At 40.2% G+C, this 12,157-nt stretch overlaps 1 protein-coding gene across 1 annotated transcript; it reads left to right on the forward strand.

The window, feature by feature from the left end:
* The first annotated feature begins 8,219 nt into the window (after positions 1 to 8,219).
* Positions 8,220 to 8,759, forward strand: LOC134079851 (retinal cone rhodopsin-sensitive cGMP 3',5'-cyclic phosphodiesterase subunit gamma-like). Its single transcript, XM_062535965.1, has 3 exons — positions 8,220 to 8,328; positions 8,518 to 8,558; positions 8,677 to 8,759. The coding sequence occupies exons 1-3, from the start codon at positions 8,228 to 8,230 to the stop codon at positions 8,751 to 8,753; spliced, it is 219 nt and encodes a 72-aa protein (XP_062391949.1). The 5' UTR covers positions 8,220 to 8,227; the 3' UTR covers positions 8,754 to 8,759.
* Positions 8,760 to 12,157: the final 3,398 nt, after the last annotated feature.

Consider the following 12,157-nt stretch of genomic DNA (forward strand, 5'->3'; position numbering starts at 1 on the left):
AGGCTAATATATCTTTATACCTCGCCATCCCTATAAGGTTGCTCGACACTGTCCCAAAAATTGAAGTATATACATTGGGCTCACAATCTATTTCTATAACTTCAGACAAAATTTTGTAGACCCCTGACCAAAACTGATCTAAACATGAGCATGACCAGAACATATGGGTCAAAGTTGCTGGGGCACTATGACACCTGCTACAATTATCATCCATGCCTGCAAATATTTTTGCCAGTCTAGCTTTAGAAAAATGCATCCTATGTAGAACTTTGAACTGGATTAAGCTTAGACGAGCACAGGATGTAGTCCCATTGACCCTACGCACCGCCTCCTCCCATATACTATCTGGTATCGTCTCTCCCAATTCATCATCCCATTTTGATCTAATCTTATCCAGAGTATTATCACCATGAGAAGTAATTAGAATGTAAATTCTAGAAATAAGACCCTTTAAGTTAGAAGACACTTCCAAGACATCCTCCAAGACAGATGGATCTGGTTCATTTGGAAAATCTGTTGTACTACCCTGAATAAAGTGGCGAATCTGTAGATATCTAAAATGATTTGAATGGGAGAGATTAAATTTTTCACATATGTCATTAAAACTTGCAAAAACACCATCCTTATAAAAATCTTTAAATCTGACAAGGCCCCGCCTGCTCCATTCCAAGAAAGTTGCATCTACTGTAGCTGGAAAAAATGAGTGATTACGGCAAAATGGGGCTAGAATTGAAAAATTAGGACAACCCACATATTTTCTAAATTGTTGCCAAATACGTAAAGTATTAACGACTGTTGGATTTGAAGTATATTTTGAAATAGCCAGAGGCATTCTAGAAGTTAATAAGGCTGGAAGTGATGTTGAAAAACAAGAATTATTTTCAGCCTCACACCAGACCATATCTGATGACTGACACCAATAAAGTATTTTCTGGCAGTTTGCTGCCCAATAGTAAAATTGTAAATTTGGCAAACCCAAACCTCCGTTGGAACGATGTCTTTGAAGGAATCTCTTTTGAATTCTAGGAGCTTTCCCGGCCCAAATAAATGATGTAATAGACTTATCAATAGATTGAAAAAATGATTTGGGCAGAAAAATGGGAAGGCACTGAAAAAGATAAAGAAATCTAGGGAGAACATTCATTTTAATACAGTTGATCCTACCAACCAGTGATAAATGAATGGCATTCCATCTCTGAAAATCAGACTTCAATCTATCCACTAATGAAGTAAAGTTTTTTTGGTATAGCTCAGCAAAAGTTTGAGTCAAATTAATACCTAAATACTTAAACCCATCTCTAGACATGCAAAAGGGTAAATCCGAGTCTTGAAGAGACCGGGCCAAGACATTTATAGGAAAGCACTCACTTTTAGTTAAGTTCAATTTATAACCAGAGAAAATACTAAATGTTTGCAAGATATTCAACACATGTGGAATACAATGCACAGGGTCAGATACATATAACAACAAGTCATCTGCATATAAAGATAACTTATGGGTCAATCCCCATCTATGAATTCCACATATTTCTGGCTTTAACTTAAGCGCAATAGAAAGCGGTTCAATAACTAAAGCAAATAGAAGTGGGCTTAAAGGCGATCCCTGACGTGTTCCCCTCGTCAAGGAAAAATATTTAGAATGATTTCGGTTGGTGACTACTGATGCCTTTGGACTGAAATATAAAAGCTCAATCCATGCTCTAAAATTAGGGCCAAAACCAAATCTATTCAAACACTCAAACAAAAAACCCCACTCAACCCTATCAAACGCTTTTTCTGCGTCCAAAGAAATGACCACTTCAGCCACTGAACTGGACCCCGGTGAATACAAGACATTTAGAAGGCTACGCACATTTGAAAAAGAATGCCGTCCCGCCATAAAACCTGTTTGGTCCAGGGAGATCACCTCTGGCATAACTTTCTCCAAGCGGCGTGCAAGTGCCTTTGCCAATATTTTGACATCACAATTAAGTAGGGAAATAGGGCGATATGACCCACATTCCTCTCTGTCTTTTCCTGGTTTTAACAATAAACTTATAGAAGCTTCAGTCAATGTCCTAGGCAGAGAACCATTAGCTTTACAGTCATTAAACATTTCAAGTAAAAGTGGAATTAGTTGCCCTGAAAATTTCTTGAAAAATTCAACTGGGTACCCATCAGGGCCCGGCGCCTTCCCATTCTGCATGGTCCTAATTGCATCCGCAATTTCAGTGTATGAAACAGGAAATTCTAATTCTGCTCTACTGACTGGATTAATAGTGGGCATATCTAAATTGCTGAAAAAATTAAACATAACTGTATTGTCTTCAGGAGCTTCAGATGAATATAAATTTGAATAAAATGCCTGAAATGTATCATTAATTTCTATAGGATCAACTGTAAGTTCCCCATTGTCTTTCATTATACATGAGATATGTTGTTCAGATGATCTGCTCTTCAACTGGTGGGCCAAAAGACGACCAGACTTTTCCCCATGTTCATACAGAATGCCCCGTGATCTCAACAACATCTTTTCAGTCATTCCCGATGCCAACAACTCATACTTAGCCTGAAGTTCTACTTTTTCTTTATAAAGTTCTGGGCATGGGTTAGCTGAATACTGGCTATCGATCAACCCAATGGCTTTGATTAATCTTTCTTGCTCTAAACGTCTACTTTTATTTAGCATGGATGTATATGATATAATATTCCCCCTAACAACAGCTTTGAGGGTCTCCCACAAAATAGTAGGAGACACATCACCTCTGTTAAAATCAAGAAAATCATCTATGGCTGATGAAATCATTTGACAAAACCCCTTCTCTTTTAATAAAGAAGCATCCAATCTCCATGGAGTATACTCCACACTTTTGTGTGATAAACAAAGTTCTAAAAGTACTGGAGCGTGATCAGATTCAATTATAGAGGAATATTCAATTGTTTTAACCAATGGCATCAATGCACTATCAATAAAGAAATAATCAATTCTACTATACGTACGGTGTACATGGGAAAAATAAGAATAGGCCTTGCTCAATGGGAAACGGAAACGCCATGGATCAGCACAGCCCACCTGATCCATAAACATTGACAGTCTCTTCGCCATTTTAGAGGGAGAGTTCGATTTTGGATTGGAACGGTCCAAGGATGGATTAATTGAACAATTTAGATCTCCTCCAAAAATAAGAGAATGGGAGTTGAGACTTGGTATAGATGTTAGCACTTTTTCCATAAACCTCTCATCATCAAAATTAGGAGCATATATGTTCACCAATATGACAGGCTTAAAATATAAAGACCCTATTACAATGACATATCGCCCTTGTGAATCCTCAATTATCTTTGTTGGACTAAAAGGAACTTTTTTATGTATCAAGATGGCCACCCCCCTAGATTTATGAATAAATTTTGAATGAAATATTTGACCCACCCATGCTTTCCTTAATCTAAGATGATCTTTCACCAATAAGTGGGTTTCTTGCAAAAAAGCTATTTCACATTTTAAAAATTTTAAATGTGCAAATATTCTCGCTCGTTTCACAGGTCCATTCATCCCCTTTACATTCCAGCTTATAAACCTGACAGCTTCACCCAAGTTTTGATTAATCCTATTATTGTTCATAACACACTGATAGGCCATAAGTATTTAACAAAACTGATTCACAATGAGAACCCATGACGCACCTCCCCATACCCTTAACCCACCCCCTCAAACAACACAAACAAAAACTGAAACCCATAGCGTATGAACTGCCTATGTCTAAATCCTCAAATGGGATAAACTGCAGGCTCGCTAAAAATGTCTTACCGGTAAACATCCCTTACAAACTACTTTATCTACAAAGTTCCCAACATCTGTCATTAAATTCACATCTCTATGAAAGTGACCTACGTTTTACCAAGTAGCCTAATTAAAGCCACTGTGCTTTTATCAAACAAAGAAATACTTAGTTATCATGCAGTCCAGGTCGATTCCTCAGAATTCGCAAAAAGTCCACCCCTCCTTTCACTGGATGGACCGAAGGCGCTTGTTGTAGAAATCCTGAGCCTCATCCGGCGACTCAAAGTTAAGCGTCTCCTCCCCCAAGATCACTCTCAGACGGGCTGGGTATATCAGGCGAAACTTCACTCCCTTCTCATACAACGCTTGTTTAACTCCGTTGAAAGCACTGCGTTTTTTTGCCAAGATCGCACTCAGGTCAGGGTAGAACCGGAGTGTAGCATCGCGGAATTTAATCTCGTGGTTCCTTGCCCAATGCAGCGCCGCTTCTTTTTGTTGAAACCTTCGAAAACACACCACAAATGCTCTAGCAGGCTTCCCGTGAGCTGGTTTAGAAGCCAATGATCTATGAGCTCTTTCCAGTTCAGGTGACTCGGCGAAAACACTCGACCCCAAACACTCCACAAGTAGCTCTTCCATGAATTTAACCGGATCTTTGCCATTCTCGCTGCCCTCCGGAATGTTCACGATTCGCAGGTTAGACCTGCGTGATCTGTTTTCGAGATCATCCACCCGATCCAACAATTCTTGATTAGCTATTTTCAGTGTGTTTATAGTCGCTTCCGCAGTATTTAAGCGCTCGAAGTTTTCTCCAGCTATAGCCTCAGTGGAAGTTAGTCTGCCTTGAAACGAATTGACTGTGTCACGTATGGCATCCACAGCCGTCTGAAGAGGTTTTAACGAGTCTTGAATTAACTTGGAGATGTCATCTGTGAGAACAGACCTCTGTTTAGTCAGTTCGGTCACAAGTTGAGGCATCGATACATTATCTTCCACCATGCTGCTAGCCTTGCCCTCCGCCATAGTTGCAAGTTTGCTAGCAATACTAGCCTGCCGTGTTTGTTGCGAAGATTTCGATTTGCCACTCATTTCAGTTCACACAAGGCGTAGTAAACGTTATCTCGTAAATGTATGATCCCACAGAAACGAATATTTAAGACCAGGACGACGTTAAAACAATATAAATTCACAAGTTCACTGGGAGCTCTGTAATGCGTGTCTCACCCCCACGACGTCATACCGGAAGTCCCCATAGTATACCTTTAAGCTTGTCTGTGTTGTCGTTTGCAGGTCAAATGACATTTTCAATGGGAATACTAGGGGCACTAGCACTACTATTCGTCAAAATCGCTATTTGACCCAGAAGTAGAAGGCCCCTACTATTCCCATTCAAAACACAATTTAACCCAAAAACAACAACAGGACAAGCTTAAAAGTGACGCTTCCAACATAATTATGCCTCTTAAAAAAAGTTTGACTCTGGTATATTCACAAAATACCTCCTAGGATGCATTTTGGCGAGATTTATGCTTTAAGTATGAAATCACAGGTCTAACCTAACCAGTCACATTGATCAGCGATTCCTAATACCAGTGATTTCAGTGATTAACGGGATATAAATGCCCGTCACCGTGGTAGTGTAAAGGAATCCCAATCGAGAGTAACTGCCACTTTCGATTTGTGTACGTGCTTTTGTGTGTGTGCATGCTGTGTGTGCGTGTGGTTGTGTGTACATGCTGTATGTGTGTGCGTGTGTGTGTGTGTGTGTGTGTGTGTGTGTGCATGCTGTGTGTGCGTGTGGTTGTGTGTACATGCTGTGTGTGTGTGTGTGTGTGTGTGTGTGTGTGTGTGTGTGTGTGTGTGTGTGTGTGTGTGTGTGTGTGTGTGTGTGTGTGTGTGTGTGTGTGTGTGTGTGTGTGTGTGTGTGTGTGTGTGTGTGTGTGTGTGTGTGTGTGTGTGAGAGAGAGAGAGAGAGAGAGATAGTCCATCCGATAGTCCTATCAAAAATGAAAAACACAGCAACAGAAAACTGAGTGGAGGAACAGTAACATTTAACCAGTTTTACCACATAAGCTATATTTTGGATATTAACAAGCTTTACCCCTCAAATAATTTATCATAGCCTATCCTATTGGCAAAACTGTTAGAGCAGCAGACGTACACTAGGCCTACATACAATAAAGCAATAATAACCCATTTTCAAATGAAAAGTCCCCATGAAGGCAGAGGGCCTCTTCATTCTTAAAAACATATAATAAGAATATAACATAAAAGATCATTTACATGTTGTAAGGAATGGGGGCGCATGCCAACCATCAACGCACACACGTAGGCCTACAATATCAAACTAATTGGGGCCAATTAGAAGTGTTGGGGTAGCCTGCGTTGGCGGAAAAGACGTCAGAGATAAGCTCATCATCAAAACATAGCCTGAGTTTGACGTCAGACTATAATGAGCTATCTCGGTAACTCGGTAATGAGGTCAGTGAAAATGGGTTATACACACTTTTTGGTTTGCAGCATCCTGAAAAGATTATAAACATGGACTGCAGCTGAAATTGAGAAAGCAAAGAATCAATTCATGCCACAACAGCATACAGGTACTAGAGATGCATGACAGTTGGATCAGTTCAAATGTTGTAAACATGCTGTCCTCATAGCCCAACCCAGCAGCACACCCATTCATATACTGTACGAACATGCCTGTAAGGTTATGTAAGTGTGAGTGTAAGACAGGACAGGGTCAAAGTTTAAGTCTTTCAGGGAGCTCAGTTTAACAAATGTTATCCTTTAACAACACAAAGGTTGGTTTTATATATTAGGTTCATACATACATATGATGATCCAACAAATCTGTTTGAACTATTTAACAACACATATGCATATTATGCCCATAAACAAACACAGTTGTTGAAAACAATAATATGAAACAACACAAGCACAATTAGTGTACAATTAGAACTTTACTATGCATTGCTTTTCAGTCACATGATGGAGATTCTTCTAGACCTAGCATGACTATGGGCAACAGCCCTAAAGCTAATAGCTGTTTCCATTGAAAGTATGTGAGAGAAAGTACATCAGCGCTTCAGCAGAAACTGGCCAGCTCCCAGAACTGGTTACCTAATTGTCCACAACCACAACACACATGCAGGTCATGGGGCCAATCGTGGTACATGTTTTCCACCACTTATAACCAACTGCTATAGGTCCACGTATGTGTGGCCTGAAATACACCTTCGCTCAATCTTTTGATCCTTTGATCCCCGTCAATGGGGAGGGAGGAGAGAGAATGGAACAAGATGAGCGTAGATGAACTAGAGGACTCTCAGGGGGATTAGTGTCCGAGGGGTATAAAAGACGGGGCTGGACCAAGAGTAGAGCATCTCAGAGAAGAAAGCTCACCTTTGATTCACATCTCAGCACTTGCTCCTCCGCAAGGTAAGGGGAATAATTCAACTGTTGGACTTCTGGGATTTTATTATGAAGTGGTTTATAGTTTAATTGTAGCAGTATACTACTTTTTTAATACAGTTAATGCTTGCTTAGGGACATGCTGTATGATGTATATGAGACAATTTGTAAATCAATACAACGGTGTTGTTGTGGATGTTGACTGTTAATTGAACAGTTGAGGCCAGAGCATAAGTAAAGGATAGGGGACAAAAGTTGTATTTGACTTCAGAGAGTATATCTGGAAAAGGACCACTTGCATACATGCAGTGTATTTCTGTAGATTCATGCTACAGTATGTTAAAACATCATTTGGTCTCTTTCACAAAAAATGCTGAAAAACAGCTGCAATGAAAAGGATAAAAGTCTGAAGGTAGAAGGTGCTTAAAGAGCACCATCAGTTTAGATTGGAGTAGCACATTCTGCAAAAGAACACTTTGTGCTTCTTTAAAACCTCTTTGAATTCCATAGTAGATATACCATGGGAAAGTAAAAAGTCAATGATCATTGAGTTAAGAGGGTGAACAGGGATGTGAAGGATTGAGGGTATGGACCGTGTTGAAAGTGGTTTAGATAAGAGTTGGATCACCTAATTAACGGTTGGATTATTTTTTCATCTGACTTTCGCTAAAATTAGGGTTGGATTAAATTAGATGCCCACAGTGTATATTTAGATTAGATGAATCCAGGTCAGTGCTAAATAATGCTGTTTGTGTGACAGAGTTAAAACGTAATAGACTTTGTATAATTGGACTTAATCTGTCTGGATTAACAGTTCCTTACCTGGTCGGGGTTAGTGAATTCAACAGTTAAGAAAGCACGGAGGGATTAGAGAGAGAGAGAGAGAGAGGGATTAAACCTGGGCCTGAGATTACATAACCCAAATGGAAGTAATGTGGGACATTATATTACTGAATAGTTATTGCCAGTTATGTAGGTAAAATTATTCTATTTATAAATTGAAAAAAGCTAAAAAGGTCCTTGCTTTACTTTCCACCCAGAAAAACAAACGCAATGGACGTTGCAACATCCGCAGACAAGAAGGGACCCCCCAAGTTCAAGCAGAGGGCCGCCCGCGTCTTCAAGAGCAAGGCCCCCAAGCCTGGCCAGAAGGGGTGAGACACTGACCACACAGCCAGAACATACAGTATCAAACACACATTGTTTGTACAAATGATTTAGTTTGACATTTAGATAACAATTTCTACAATGGCAAAAATGGCACATATTCTGATAGATTCTTTGCTATTCTGAGAGGATCTATGAATGAATTGAGTTTGATGACCTCTTTTGATGACCTTTAGGTTTGGTGATGACATTCCTGGAATGGAAGGCCTTGGCACAGGTAAGAATCAAAACACAGTGTTTGCAAGCACCTCACTCTCCCAGTAACGTTTGAATAAAGTGATCACCTTTCCCTTCCCATAATTTCTCACTTGTCATGTGCTCTCTCTCTCTTACAGACTTCACAGTGGTCTGCCCATGGGAGGCGTTTGGCGACATGGAGCTCAGTGACCTGGCTAAATACGGAATTGTATAATTCCCACCCCGTCCTTCCCTGCACCGTCTTCCTTCGCTTTACCGTACCTACCTCTCTTCCAGACGGATCCCCCAGCTGACGTTGTGACGCATGAGTGTGCACTTGCATCGGCTATGGAACCATGGAGAACAGCCGTTTCATCTACACAAATTTGGCTTCTGCTTTGTGGTCCTGAAGAGGAAAGTGAATTTCCTCAAAGAAACTACACTGAACTCTAGTCCAAACATCTGAGCAAATGCTACAGCTTGTGCTAAGAGGGCTACTGGACACTATCCTGTGAGGGTATCTCAAATTGTGTTGCGATATCACAACGAACATGGACTCCTTTGCTCCTGCCTTTTCGTCCTCTGTACTTTCCCTCAAAGGTCATGCAGATATTTATTTATGTACAAAGAGTTTTGTTTTATTTTTTATAAAATCTGGATTTATTGTGTAATATGTCAGTACTCCGGCATTTGGCTTTTCTCTAGAATTCCACTAGAGCAAGAAATAAATGCAGTATTTTCCCAACATGATCTCACTTCTTGACTTCACTCTACATAACAAATAGAAGATGCCTTTGGGCCCCATGGTCAACACTGATCTCCATATTTGGTTCTTTAAAGGTTTGGCCTAGTGCTTTATTATAATCTGGAATCCTCATCAAATTCAGCAAAAATAACCAAAAAATAACCAAAAAGTATTTTTTCTCTAAAACAAATTGATGGTGTAGTCTTGTTAATAATAAACATTGAGTGTACTTTAGCTAAGACTGTGCCATAATATTCTATAGATATTCCATATCAAGATCTACACACGTCAAATTTCTATTGAGCTAACCTAGTGTTCCCTATTTATTGAAGAATTAATGTTAACTTGTTAAATTGAGCTAGTTGGTTAAATTGAAGAGGTTTGTCAGTTAGTGACATTGGCTAATGTTTGTAAATGAGTGTAGTTAAACCAAAATGTTGTGGGCTATTGTTGATTTAACAGCCCAAGCTATTATCTGGTGAAACTCAATGTTTTTGTAGGCTTACTATTGCTCGCTACATTATTCTGGATAACGTTAATGGCCAGTCGTAAACTAGGATTTTGGGGTGGCACCTGGAGTGGCCAATCAGCCAGTGCCACCCGGAACCACCCCTCTGGCCTCGTCCCTGAGCCAGAGTTGCCATTCTCTGTACTCACTTCAAGCAAACCATAACCATTGGGCGAACTAGTGAAATACATTTTGGTCTGTACCATGAAGGGAAAACTGATTCAACTATATAAACCATATATTTTCTGAAAGATTAGACCCTCAGGATGTGATCTATTATGACATGACGATGTCCCACCCACCTCATTAGTATGGTGGGGGGTGGGGGGAGGGGGGCGGGGGGGTAGGGCATGTGTACCCCTCCTTGCCCATGGAATATGCTTTTGGTGCTGTTTAGAATAAACCCCATGTATCATCAACAACCACTGTTTCAATCTAGGGATGTGAATTTTTGGCAAAAACACTTTTCAAACTGTTTAATTTATCAAAGAACACCGTCGTCTAATGTAAAAAAAATTGGCGCCAATAACAGAGCACTTCTTCTGTTATGTTGGAGTACTGTAGGTCTACTCTACCACCCATATACAGTTTGAATAAAGTGTTACAAGAAATATTGGCTTCTTCATTTCTGTTCCTTGTGTTACCAATAAATACACAACTCAAACAGTCCAACCCTTTTTATCCTCCCACCCACATGGATATGCATTCATGCACGAGCTGTATAAAATGAAAAACAAGCCCTGGCATCTGTACAGTATCAAGCTCTATTCTCCATACAATCGCTCACATCATCTTCCTCCCCAAGCAGGTTACTTTGCTAGCTAGTTCTACATTCTTGTAGGTACAGTAATAGTTCCACAGATCCCTGAAGGCAGATGAGTTTATACATTATAGTAAAAGCACCAATTTAGCTACCTACTGCCCCTTTCGTTTGGAAATTCTAAAACAATGATGCTTTTTAATACAAAAAAGCGATTTCCATACCCTACAGTACATTTAACTATTCGATATTCAAACGTAGATCAAATATTCAACTATTCAAAAATCGTGTCTCATCCCTATTTTAATCATTAAGAGATGAGAGTGTTTTGGCATATAACGTGTTTTTCATACATTTGGAATTGTACAATGGGATAAGATCTAAAGAAGTATCCCAGATCACTGGAATGCAGCTCATGTAAAAACGCCTGCTCATTTTTTTTTTTTTTTTTAAGATATACAGTATATATATATATATATTTGTATCTGCAGGTCTGTCTTCAGGTCCAAACTTCCCATTGTATGACTTCCAGGGGCATAACCAACAATGAAATTAAATTTAGCAGTATAGTAGTAGTGCATTGAACTCTTGCCAAATTGTTTCAGAAGTACAACAAACGCATCTATCTTGTAAAGGAAGGTTTTTTACCTGCAACCAAATATAGCGTTGGGTAGCCTACAATAAAAGTGACTTTAACCTTTTAAATGTAGTTGAATAAAATAAATATAAAATGAATGTGGTGATTTAGACGCGTACGTACTGTACGTCCGTGGAATCCTTTCCAGACTGACCAGCAGAGCAAATTCAAATTTGCGAACAGGTTCATGTGGGCTCACATAATAGGTGGTTTTCCATCGACAGCGAAGTCGGTGTTGAACTGGTGCCGTTCGGAATTCTTTCAAAAAAACAACTATTTTCTGGTTCAACTTCCGAACCAAGGTGCCACGTTCTGAACCGGCTTTTGTTCGGTGGAAATGCTCCGGATGGTTTAAATGTTGGTTTGCGAATGGGAACAGAGCCGGTTCTCTGTCGGTGGAGAAGGCCTAACTGAGGTCCTGATCTTTTCATTCCGCCATCTCTACAGCCCACAGGACAGTGACCTCCTAGTTATATCTTGGGCTTTCTCCAACAGCGGAGAAACCATCTGCCCGAGGCTGGACCGAGGCTGGAGTGTGATAGGAAGAGGGAAGAGAGAGCCGGAGACAAACAAGCAATTAAATTCACACGTCAGTCAGGAGAAAGCATATTAGCATTCACGAGGACAGTGAGGCTGATGACTCATCTGATCTTTAAGTTCTGAGGTGGTTCTAGAATCATTAAAGTGTAAATGAAGCCCTCTGTCCTGCAGAATCAGTGTGGTATACGCACTGGATTAGCTTAAGTAGTATTTACCCCCCCCCCCCCCCCCCCCATGTTCATGTTGTGGTGGGTGTGCAGGTCACTGGGTCATGGTCTCCCTGCTGACCATAGACTGATGGGAGGGGGACACGCAAGTGGTGACGCAATGTCATGTTGTCGTGGAAGTCAGTTGTGACAACAGCATGGATGTAAACAACCTAAAATGAACCCTCCATGAAACCAAATGGATTGACGTAAAGACTCATTATGTGGTAAACAAGGACAGGC

The sequence above is a fragment of the Sardina pilchardus genome, chromosome 1 (assembly GCF_963854185.1).
Source record: "Sardina pilchardus chromosome 1, fSarPil1.1, whole genome shotgun sequence".
In the NCBI taxonomy this organism is placed as follows: Eukaryota; Metazoa; Chordata; class Actinopteri; order Clupeiformes; family Clupeidae; genus Sardina; species Sardina pilchardus.

Bases quoted from the DNA above. Each gene is read 5' to 3' on its own strand.
- LOC134079851 (XM_062535965.1), top strand. From the start codon at position 8,228: ATGGACGTTGCAACATCCGCAGACAAGAAGGGACCCCCCAAGTTCAAG. The intron at 8,329-8,517 runs GTGAGACACTGA...GATGACCTTTAG, and splicing joins CCCAAGCCTGGCCAGAAGGG to GTTTGGTGATGACATTCCTG. The intron at 8,559-8,676 runs GTAAGAATCAAA...TCTCTCTTACAG, and splicing joins AATGGAAGGCCTTGGCACAG to ACTTCACAGTGGTCTGCCCA.